The 11288-nt window shown below is 44.4% G+C and overlaps 1 protein-coding gene across 1 annotated transcript in view; it reads right to left on the bottom strand.

The window, feature by feature from the left end:
* Positions 1–2413: 2413 nt before the first annotated feature.
* LOC115081961 (ubiquitin thioesterase ZRANB1-like) overlaps positions 2414–11288 on the bottom strand; it is a 51465-nt gene continuing 42590 nt past the window's right edge. Inside the window, exon 4 of the mRNA XM_029586201.1 lies at positions 2414–3209. Coding sequence (XP_029442061.1) covers positions 2991–3209 — 219 coding nt within the window. The 3' untranslated portion in view covers positions 2414–2990. The remainder of the gene's footprint in view (positions 3210–11288) is intronic.

The following is an 11288-nucleotide window of genomic DNA, read 5'->3' as shown; positions in this document are numbered from 1 at the left end:
GAACGTCGGTATATAAAAATCAATAAATAAATAAATAAGGTCCTTAGTCAGTTTGATATCCACGACTAGACGCACCCGATGCCGGAGTCGATGGAGCAGATTGTTTGGAACCAAACAAGTGCTCCATCTTGTCCAGGCAGGTATGCCGGCCTTTGGGGGTCATCTGAACACAGCTGGGACACCAACTGACGTCGTGGGAAGGCCCAAGACACAGATGTTGTGTGGGTCTGTTATGGACATAGTTCGCGGACACTCCGGGGACTTCCGAAAACCAGTCGCCATGATAAAAAAGGGATGGCGTGTGGTCAGTGGCCATTAGCCACCGGGAGGTAGATGCTTGAGAACAGACCACAAAAAAACCCACGAAACTGATTTACCGAGTGCCGGAGGAATCTGTTTGCGAAAAACTTGAAGAAAACTTCGAATTGTGAGGAAATTGTGAGGACAAAAGTTCTCACAGAGCTCCACTAACCGTGAGGCAACTGCTCCACGGAAAAAAAGAGACTGAAGGGGGACCCCCATGTGGCCACAGGGTTGGTGGCATGCTGGGCATGCTCAGTGTGCCAGTCAAAGTTCTAGAAACTTTGACAAAAATGTTCCGTGACAGGGCTCCATCTGATGATGTCACCCAATCTGCTTATCCTGGGAGAAATAACAACACCTTTTTTCCTGGCATTATGCTGGAAGGGGGAGTGGAGTGAGAGTGAGAAAGAGTGTGAGAGAGCGCCAGCCTCTGGGGTGGCACATATTTTCATTTATTTATACCATTGTAGGAGGGTGAACTAGTAACTCAAGGTTAGGTTTTGGTGGTGGTCTAGGGTTTGGGGGGCAGGTTTACATGCACAGTCAGAGGTACAAACAACACAGCACAAATCAGTGAAGCTTTGATGTGATTCGGAGTGAGGAAAGGATGAGATTTTTACGATGTACTCTCGCCCTAGCTTGATGGCAACTAGGTAGAGTGCGCATCAAGGTAGGGTGAGAGTACATCGTACAAATCTCATCTTTGTGTCCCTTTCCTCACTCCAAATCTTCACTGATGTGAACTGTGCTGTTCATACCTCTGACTGTGTATGTAAAACTTCTCCCTCAAACCTTAGACTACCACCAAACCTCACCTTGAGTTACTAGTTCACCCTCCTACAGTAGTATAAATAGTTGATTAATAAGAGAGCCTTATAAAGAGTCTCTCTCTCTCTAGCTAGGAGAAGTTCCAAACCATGGAAATGCCTGTCTGGGCACTTCACAAGACACAAAGTGAAAATATCATGGGTGTGAAAAAATTGAGGTAAAAATACCTATGCGAAGTGCTAAAATAGTGCACATTGTGGTAACTAAAAAATAACACCCCCCCTTTTTTTTTTTTAATCACAGGTGCTATTCATGTGAAATTTATAGCAAAATGATTAAACTAGGCAAGACTTTGCTGTGTGTTTCTGAAATAAAACACAATAGCGAGGGTACAGTTCTGTTTTTTAGGTATCTGTCCTCAGATATGTTCTGAAGAATGGAGTGAAGACCTTACTCCGGTTCATCAGTGCAGGTTCACAAGAACCTTGGAACACATTTGGGTGGATTTTCAGGGGTCCACATGCCGGGCGAATTTTCAAAGAGGCCCGGCCACGCGCGTAAACGCTGGTATGCGCACAACTGCCGGGCCGGGACAGCGCCATTGATCTTCAGCGTGGGGACCTTAAGTAAGTTATAAAACAAAAAAAGAAAAGAAAAGGTAGGGTTTAGGAGGTGGGGAGAACATAAAACATGCCATGCTGGGTCAGACCAAGGGTCCATCAAGCCCAGCATCCTGTTTCCAACAGAGGCCAATCCAGGCCATAAGAACCTGGCAATTACCCAAACACTAAGAAGATCCCATGCTACTGATGCAATTAATAGCAGTGGCTATTCCCTAAGTAAACTTGATTAATAGCCGTTAAGGAGGAGAGGGGAAGAGGAAGGGAGTATAGATAGGGGGGGTAGGGAAGTTCCTTCCCAGTCCGTTCCTTAATTGGAGTGGACTGGGAAGGCCCAAATGCATTGCTGCGAGTAAATTGCGAAAGCCCCCCCCCCCCTTGCGTGCGCCGGGAAGTGCGTGCACACGTTTGAAAATCTACCCCATTCTTTGCAGAACACAAGAACACTATTCATTCATTGCATGGTAGAGCGAAGAGGAAACAAGCAATAGTACAGCCAGGGCACTAATCTGGCTCAAGGTGAAGCTAGTAAAGTCCCCACGATCAGATCAGTTTCTGTATCTAAAACCCTTGATGCTGTTGCTCTGGTTCTGAACAAATTAGCACCTAAAGTACATCATAAGTGAAAGAAATGCAAAGGAAGGTTAGCTGACGAATGTCACTGCAGAGCATAAAACCACAAAAGAACAAATGCAGCCTCTTTCCACTGTTTGTTCCTTAAAGATCTGATTTTATTATATTGGGCACAACATAAGATAAAATATTAATAAACTAATGAACCCGTTCATACTGGCAAACGAAAGAGAAGAAATCCCAGCGCCCTCTCCCCTCAGCCTTGGGGCTGCAGTGCATCCTATAAGGGCGCATGTCAGGAACTGTAAAGGGTCTGCAATAAAATCTAAAAGGAACAAACCTGTACTGAATATGTGCTTTTGGAAGTGCCCTAGATAGGAATTCTATTTCTGGCAATAATTGTAAGATGCTGGTATACTTGTTTTCCTATTACACAATGTCTTGCACAGCCACATGCGTTACGTTTATAGACAGATTTACAATTGGAAAGGAAAAACAAAATGTCTGTCTTGATATTAAGATTAGCTTTGAACAGAATGGAAAGCAATCAGCTGCACTCTTCACATTGCAGCAAATATCCATGTCCTTCCCATACTGCTTTGGTGAATAAAGTCCATGGGTCAGTTTCTCCAGGGAGCAGGCCATTCCCAGTATACCAAGCCCGACTTCAATACCAACTCTGCGGTTGCAGGTGTTCTACATTTGCTACCTTCTCTTTCAATTCCATCATTCGTCATCATCATCCTCATCTTCCTCACCATCAGAAAGCGACGTGCAAGCCCGGATCTGGCGATAACGATCAAGCCACTTCTCTACCATTTGTGTAACAAGAGGGTGGTTACGACGACGAGAACTTTTCTGCATAGCAACCAACACACCCCCTTCTGTCACACAGCAGTCCAGCCATGTCCGAAGCAATTTCTCCTGCTGCTCCTCATTACCCATCTGTTAAGGAAAAAAGAAGCATGAACAATTCACACTGCACTGAGAGTGAGGTATGCCCCTTCATGCACAAAGTTTACCTGACATCCCCATAGTGCTCATCATGCCCCTTAAATGGGCCACAGTTTGCCCTTGCTGAAGAAAATAAGTTTAGATCAGACAGTGCTGTCCAATTTCCAGCCTGTATCACCAATTCTCTCTCCTGGCAAAATTAAGGGCATTGTAGTTTGAGGACTATTTGGATGAGCATGAAATTTTAGATCACTACAATTTGGGTTTCGTCCCAATCATAGCACAGAGACATTATTAATGTCAAGTCTTGCTAATTATCAGTGAAGCTTTAAAGCCGATAAGAGATGTGCCTCAGTATTTTTTTTTGACATATCCATATTTGTCACTCTCAATCATGAGCTTGTCGTAACTACCAGATATAGAGATTTATGATGTTGTGTTAAAATAGTTTAAGTCCTATCTTACAGAATAGTGTCAGTAGGTTATGGGTAAACAAGTATTTTCTAAATGGTTTTCTCTAGGCTCTGAGGTGCCTCAGATCTCCTCTGACTCTGCTTTCTTAATACCCGAGATTGCTTTGCAGATTGTCGACTAATTGGATATTTTCTATTGTCTGCATGCAGACGACATACAATTTTCAGTCTCTTTTACATCCAACTGTCCCTGTTGCACTAAAAAAGGTTACTGCATATATTATAGCCATTAAGCAATGGTTATTTGCAAACAAATTGATGCTGAGTGTTGGGAAGATGGAACTGATTGTTCTGTCACAATTCCCATGTTTTAATGTCCCGCAATCTCTGCAAACTGGGGAATGAGTGATCACAATATCTGCCCAGGTTAAGTATCTGGATGTGATTTTGGATTCCTTGGTGTCTTTATGCCCACAGATAAAAGCTGTTGTGCAGGGTGCTTACTCTAAGTTATGCATATTGAGACAGCTGAAGCCCTTCCTTAATCCAGTTGATTTTAGAATGGTTCTACAAGCTTTAATGCTCACCAGACTAGATTATTGTATGCAGGATACATTGGGCTGGTCCCAAAAAACAAAGCGGAAGCTGATCCAAGGTGGCTAGCAGCAATGAACACGAAGAGATGGATCGGAAAAAAGGACTTTTATTGAATCTTGCCCGACTATGTCCGAGTTTCGCTCTTCTAGGAGTTGCCTCAGGGGCTTATCAGCCCCTGAGGCAACTTCATACTTCAACCCGTCCTCTGAGATTAGCGCAAAGAGGGACTCTTAGAACACCTACATTCAAAACCTCCTTTAGTAAAAGAGCCTTTTCCACTGCAGGCCCCAAACAGTGGAACCTGCTCCCACCGGACCTTAGGCTGGAACAATGCCCAATTACATTCAAGAAGAGACTTAAGACGCTACTATTCAGACAAAAGCCTTCCCATAACACTCGTCCTTGCCTCATCCTCCACAGACCTTCTCTTCCTAAGCTCAGATGCCTAAGCACTTTTTCTTCCGCTGCCTAAGCTATTTAATATATGTATATTAGTTTCATTAAATCTATGGTAACCCTCCGCTACCCTCCCCCCCATCTTCCAACCCCCCTTCCAATCCCTCATTCCTACTCCCTCCCTCGGAATACCTTGTTACCCCAAAAAGCCAACTCTTATCAGTTCTTACCAGTTTTCACACGTTACTCCCCATGCTTACGCTGTATCCAAGTTTTTCTCTCCCCCTGTTCTATGTAAGACAACTTTGTCACTGTTTTATGGTTGCAATGTAAACCGGAGTGATAATTAACTCTGTTATTTGAACTTCGGTACAGAAAAGTTATAAATAAATAAATCAGCCACACCTGTTGGCTCTTCCAACAGGTATTGAAAGTTTGATCATCTCATACACTGAAGCTGTGTATGAGAAGTATACTCACTGGTTGAAAACATACTATTGTGGTGATTGTTTCAACGCCAGTATGTATACACTTCTTGTCAGCAGCAAGGATGCAGCGCAACATGGAATATATCAGTTCAAAAAAATAGTGTGCTCGTGGAAGAGCCAACAGATGTGGCTGATAAGCCCCTGAGGCAGCTCCTAGAAGAGCGAAACTCGGCCAGAGTTGGGCAGGATATGTTGGGCTGCCAGCCTCAATTTTGAAACCAGTGCAGAACACAGAACATTTATTTAAAACAGTTTTAGTCTGCAATCCCCAATATTCTTGTCCACAGTGGATAATATATTATATTCATAAACATAAAATCACAAATAAAAGCACACACACATCAAAAATACATGCTAAATAATAAATTGTTACAGCAAAGAAAGCAGATTTGCTTACCTGTAACAGGTGTTCTCCGAGGACAGCAGGATGTCAGTCCTCATACATGGGTGACATCATTCGATGGAGCCCGGCACAGAAAACATATGTCAAAGTTTCAAGAATTTTGACTGATCCTCTCTGAGCATTCATTATACCATGCATCCAAGTGGGGTCCCTTCAGTCTGATAACACAGAAGTATAAGAAAAACCCACAAAGTGGAGACCCAGCTCCAACAGGAGGTGGGCGGATCTCAAGGGGAGTGACGTCCTTCTGTCCTCGGAGAACACCTGTTACAGGTAAGCAACTCTATTTTCTCCAAGGACAAGCTGGATGGCAATCCTTACACATGGGTGAATCCCCAACAAAACAGGAGCACAACTGGTGCCAACAGGCTCCAACAACTATATATTTGTTGGCAAAAGGCCTTTTTTGAACATATCTATATCTATCTATCTATCTATATATATATATATATATATATATATATAAACATAGAAATGACGGCAGAAGATGACCAAACGGCCCATCCAGTCTGCCCAGCAAACTTTTGCACTTGTTTTTTTCTCATACTTATCTGTTACTCTTGACCCTTAGTAACCTTTTGGTTCTATTTCCCATTCACCCCCGCCATTAATGTAGAGAGCAGTGTTGGAACTGCATCTAAGTGAAATATCTAGCTTAATTAGTTAGAGATAGTAACCGCCGCAATAAGCAAGCTACTCCCACGCTTATTTGTTTACCCAGCCTGTGCAATTCAGTCCTTGTTGGGTGTCTGAATATAAATCCACTTTTCTTCATTCCCCCGGCCACTGAAGCAGTGAACTGCGCTGCATATGTATTTCAAGTGAAGTATCAGGCTTAATTGATTCGGGTAGTAACCGCCGTAACAAGCAAGCTACACCCATGCTTATTTGTTTACCCAGACTATGTAATTCAGTCCTTGTTGGTTGTTGTCTGTACATAGATCCACTTTTCTTCATCCCCCCTGCCACTGAAGCAGAGAGCTACGCTGGATATACATTGAAAGTGAAGTATCAGGCTTATTTGGTCTGGGGTAGTAACCACGGTAACAAGCAAGCTACTCCCCGCTTTTTTGTGAATGCAAATCCTTTTTTCCACATTTCCTCTTGCCGTTGAAGCTTAGAGCAATGTTGGAGTCACATTAACCGTGTGTAAGTTTATTGAATAAGGGTATTATCTCCAGGTAGTAGCCATCATTCCCACGAGCCACCCTCTCTTCATTCACATCCTCTAGACTTTATGGATCCATTGTGTTTATCCCACACCCCTTTGAAGTCTTCACAGTCCTGGTCTTCACTACTTCCTCCGGAAGGGCATTCCAGGCATCCACCAACCTCTCCGTGAAGAAATACTTCCTGACATTGGTTTTGAGTCTTCCTTCCTGGAACTTCAAATCGTGACCCCCTGGTTCTGCTAATTGTTTTCCAAAGGAAAAGGTTTGTCGTTATCTTTGGATCATTAAAACCTTTCAAGTATCTGAAAGTCTGTATCATATCACCTCTGCTCCTCCTTTCCTCCAGGGTGTACATATTTAGATTCTTCAATCTCTCCTCATAAGTCATTTGATGAAGATCATTCACTTTTTGGTCGCCCTTCTCTGGACCGCCTCCATCCTGTCTCTGTCCCTTCAGAGATACGGTCTCCAGAACTGAGCACAGTACTCCAGGTGAGGCCTCACCAAGGACCTGTACAAGGGGATAATCACTTCCCTTTTCTTACTCGATATTCCTCTCTCTATGCAGCCCAGCATTCTTCTGGCTTTAGCTATCGCCTTGTCACATTGTTTTGCCAACTTCAGATCGTTAGACACTATCACCCCAAGGTCTCTCTCCTGCTCCGTGCACATCAGCCCTTTACCCCCCATCGAATACAGTTCTTTCGGATTTCCACACCCCATATGCATGAGACTGCACTTCTTGGCATTGAATCTTAGCTGCCATATCTTCGACCACTCTTCCAGCTTCCTTAAATCCAGTCTCATTCTCTTCACTCCTTCCTTCGTGTCCACTCTGTTGCAGATCTTAGTGTCATCCGCAAAGAGACAAACCTTACCTTCTATCTCATCCGCTATGTCACTCACATAGATATTGAAGAGGACTGGTCCCAACACCGATCCTTGTGGCACTCCGCTTAACACCGCTCTCTCTTCAGAGTAAGTTCCATTTATCATCACACATTGTCGTCTGTCCATCAACCAGTTTGCAATCCAGGCCACCACCTCGGCATTCACTCCTAAGCTTCTCATTTTATTGACCAGCCTCCTGTGCGGGACCGTATCAAAAGCTTTGCTGAAATCCAAGTAGATGGCATCGAGCCCTCTTCCTCAATCCAATTCCCTAGTCACCCAATCAAAAAAGTCAATCAGATTTGTCTGACAGGATCTTCCCCTGGTGAATCCATGCTGCCTCTGGTCCAGCAATTCTTCCGACTGTAGATAGTTCACTATTCTTTCTTTCAGCAGCGACTCAATTACTTTTCCCACCACTGAGGTGAGGCTAACCGGCCTGCAGTTACCAGCCTTTTCTCTGCTCCCACTCTTGTGAAGCAGGACCACCACTGCTCTTCTCCAATCACTCGGCACCACTTCCGTTTCTAGGGATCTATTGAACAGGTCACACAGCGGACCCGCCAGCATATCTCTGATTTCCTTCAGTATCCTGGGATGAACCTCATCAGGTCCCATGGCTTTGTCCACTTTCAGTTTCCCCAGCTCTTCCCACACATTCTCCCACTGTAAACTGAGTTACATCTACTCCACCCCCCTCCAGTTTTAACAATGGGCCCTAGGTGGGAACAGAGTTCGGCTCTACACCTCAGACAAATTCCGAAGGACAGATTGGGCAAACCTGCTGTCATTTCTGCAATCCCTGTACAAACAGTAATGTGATGTGAATGAGTGGACGGAACTGCATGTCACGGCCTTGCAGATCTCTTCCATGGAGACTGCTTAAAAGTAGACCACTGATGCTTCCATGGCTCAGACAGTGTGAGCCTTGACAAGACCCACAAGATGCAATCCCACCTGGGCACAACAGAAGGAGATGAAGTCAGCTAGCCAACTGGATAGCATCTCTTTGGCAATGATGAACCCCAGCTTGCTCTGATCAAAAGAAAATAAAAAGCTGAGTGGACTGTCTATGGGCTTCTGTCCCACTCCAGATAGAAGGCTAAGGCTCTCTTGCAGTCCAAACTGTGCAGGGTTTGCTCACCTTGGTGAGGATGAGGCCTAGGAAAAAAAAAATGTTGGACAGACGATTGACTGATTAAGATGGAAGTTCGACACCACCTTAGGCAGGAACATAGTGTACATGTGCAAGATCACCCTATCATGAAAAAAAGTTGATTTAAGGTGGATAAGTCACCAAGGCCTGGAGTTCACTAACCCTGCCTGCTGAATCGACCGCCATCAAACTATGACCTTCCAGGTCAGGTACTTCAGGTCACAGAAGCATAGTGACTTGAAAGGAGCTTTCATGAGCTGAGCTACAATCACACTGAGGTCCCATGAACAGCAGGAGGCCTTAAGAGAGGCTTCAAATGAAGCAGACCCCGCATGAAATGTATAACTATAGGCTGTACAGAGATGGGCTTTCCTGCTACACAATGGTGATATGTGTCAATCGCACTAAGATGAATCCTAACCAAGTTGGTCTTGAGATCAGCACTAGAGAGATGTAGAAGGAAGTTAAGTAGTTTTTGTGTTGAGCAGGAGAAAGCTTTCTGGAAGCTACAAGGACAAAACCCACATCTTCTGAAAGGTTGAGGGTTGCCAGAATCAACCTTTCAACATCCAAGCGTGAGCGAGGGGACCTGGAGATTGGGAGTTGCCATAACCTGTCCTGATCCTGAGTGATGAGAGCCGGGGAAAGTCCCCAAAACTCATCTATTTCCAGATAGCTAAACTCCTGGAGGAAAAGAAATCAGATCTGTCTCAGCCAATGAGAGGCTATTGAGGATCATAGTCCCTTTGTCCTCCCTGAGCTTCAACAAAGTCTTCGCTACCAGTGGAACTGAAGAATATGAAAACAGAAGGCTCTGACCCTCAAGGAGGGTGTGAAGCATCTGAGGTACCTTGCTGTCTCTCCTATATATGTAAACCAGAAGCGGGGACCTTCTTGTTCCAAGAGATCACCAACAGGTCCACATCTGGGATCTCCTGGAGGCCAGAAAGCCCTGATTTGCTAACTCTTGATCCAGGGACCACTAGTGGGGTCTGAAGGACTGACTCAGTCTATCCACCACCCCATTTTCCAGACCAACCAGATAAGTGGCCCTGAGTGCCATCCCATGAGAGAGGGCCTCACAACCAAATCTGGACTGCTTTGACACACAGGAGTTACAGCCTGTACCTCCCCTTCTGTTGTAGTAATCACCACTTAATTGTCTGTCTGGATCAACACAATTTAGTCGGACAGCTAATCTCTGAAAACCTAGTGCATGTACCTCTATTGCCCGGAGCTTCCAGGAAGTTGATTTGAAACAGATGTTCCCAAGTGGATCAAACGCCCTAGATGCTAAGCCCATCTACATGCGCTCCCCATGTCATAGTGGGCACATCCATTGTCAGAATAATTTGCACCAGAGGAATTGAGAAGGAATCCCCCCCTGCCACCAAACTGGAATTTCTCGCCACAAGGACCAAGAGTCCCAGAATGACTTGGATATGGCCCAAGGATCCTGAATGGCCTGAAACCACTGAGATCTTAGGGTCCCATTGGGCTCTTCCCATGTGCAGGCATACCATAGGAGTAACATGCACGGTTGTGGCCATGTGGTCCAACATCCTCGGCATGTGCCATGCTGTTTGCTGGCTTGCTTGGATCTCTGCCACGATGGCCATAATGGTGATAATGGCAGATGAAATTTAATGTGGATAAGTGCAAGGTGATGCATATAGGGAAAAATAACCCATGCAGGAAGCCTTTGGCCTTCTGTGTAGCAGAACTCAGATGAACAACAATTGTAGTGATGAGCTGAGTTGAGACTTGTGGTAGTTGATCAACCCTAGTGACCCCAGCACCCTAGTGGTCACCCTCATGGACTCCTTGATCCCTGCCTGAGAGGTGCTCTTGATCAGCCAATTATTCAGATAAGGAAACATGTACACTGAGTCTGTGAAGATGCACCAGTACCACAGCTAAACATTTTGTAAAGACCCACACGGTGGACTGTAGCCCAAATGGCAGAACACAGTACTAGAAGTGTTGGTTTCCCACCACAAATCTGAGATAGTTCTGGTGACTGGTGAAGATCTCAATGTGAGTGTGTCTTAGATTGAGAAAGCAGAGCCAGTAGAAAAGGAATCAAGGTGGCCATTGAACATTTATCTTTTTAGAAATCTGTTCAAGGCCCTTAGGTCTAGGACTAGACGGAGTCCTCCAGTTTTCTTTGGAATCAGGAAGCCATCTTTGATTTTAGGTGATTTTAATGTTCATATGGATGCTGAAATTTTAGATTCCACGGGTGCCACTTTATTTGATTCCTTAGAAGCTATGGGCTACAATCTTTCTTCTTGGGCTCCTACCCATAAAGCTGGTCACGCTCTGGACTTAATTTTCTTTAATGCCAATCTTTGTAAACATATTACTAAGAATATTACCCACGTTCCCTGGTCTGATCACTTTTTGATTTATTCTAAAGCTCAATTTGATTTCCCAGTTAATTATAAACAAAATGAAACATCACTTATCTCTTTTCAACTTAAGCCAAAATTAGAGGATTTGCTTAGTGAATTTCAAAATTTTAAGCTTAGTTCTGGGATCAATAATACACTCA

Source organism: Rhinatrema bivittatum, unplaced genomic scaffold, assembly GCF_901001135.1.
Source record: "Rhinatrema bivittatum unplaced genomic scaffold, aRhiBiv1.1, whole genome shotgun sequence".
NCBI classification, from domain to species: domain Eukaryota; kingdom Metazoa; phylum Chordata; class Amphibia; order Gymnophiona; family Rhinatrematidae; genus Rhinatrema; species Rhinatrema bivittatum.
Note: the sequence above shows the minus strand (reverse complement) of the source record. Positions and strands in the feature narration are given on the sequence as shown.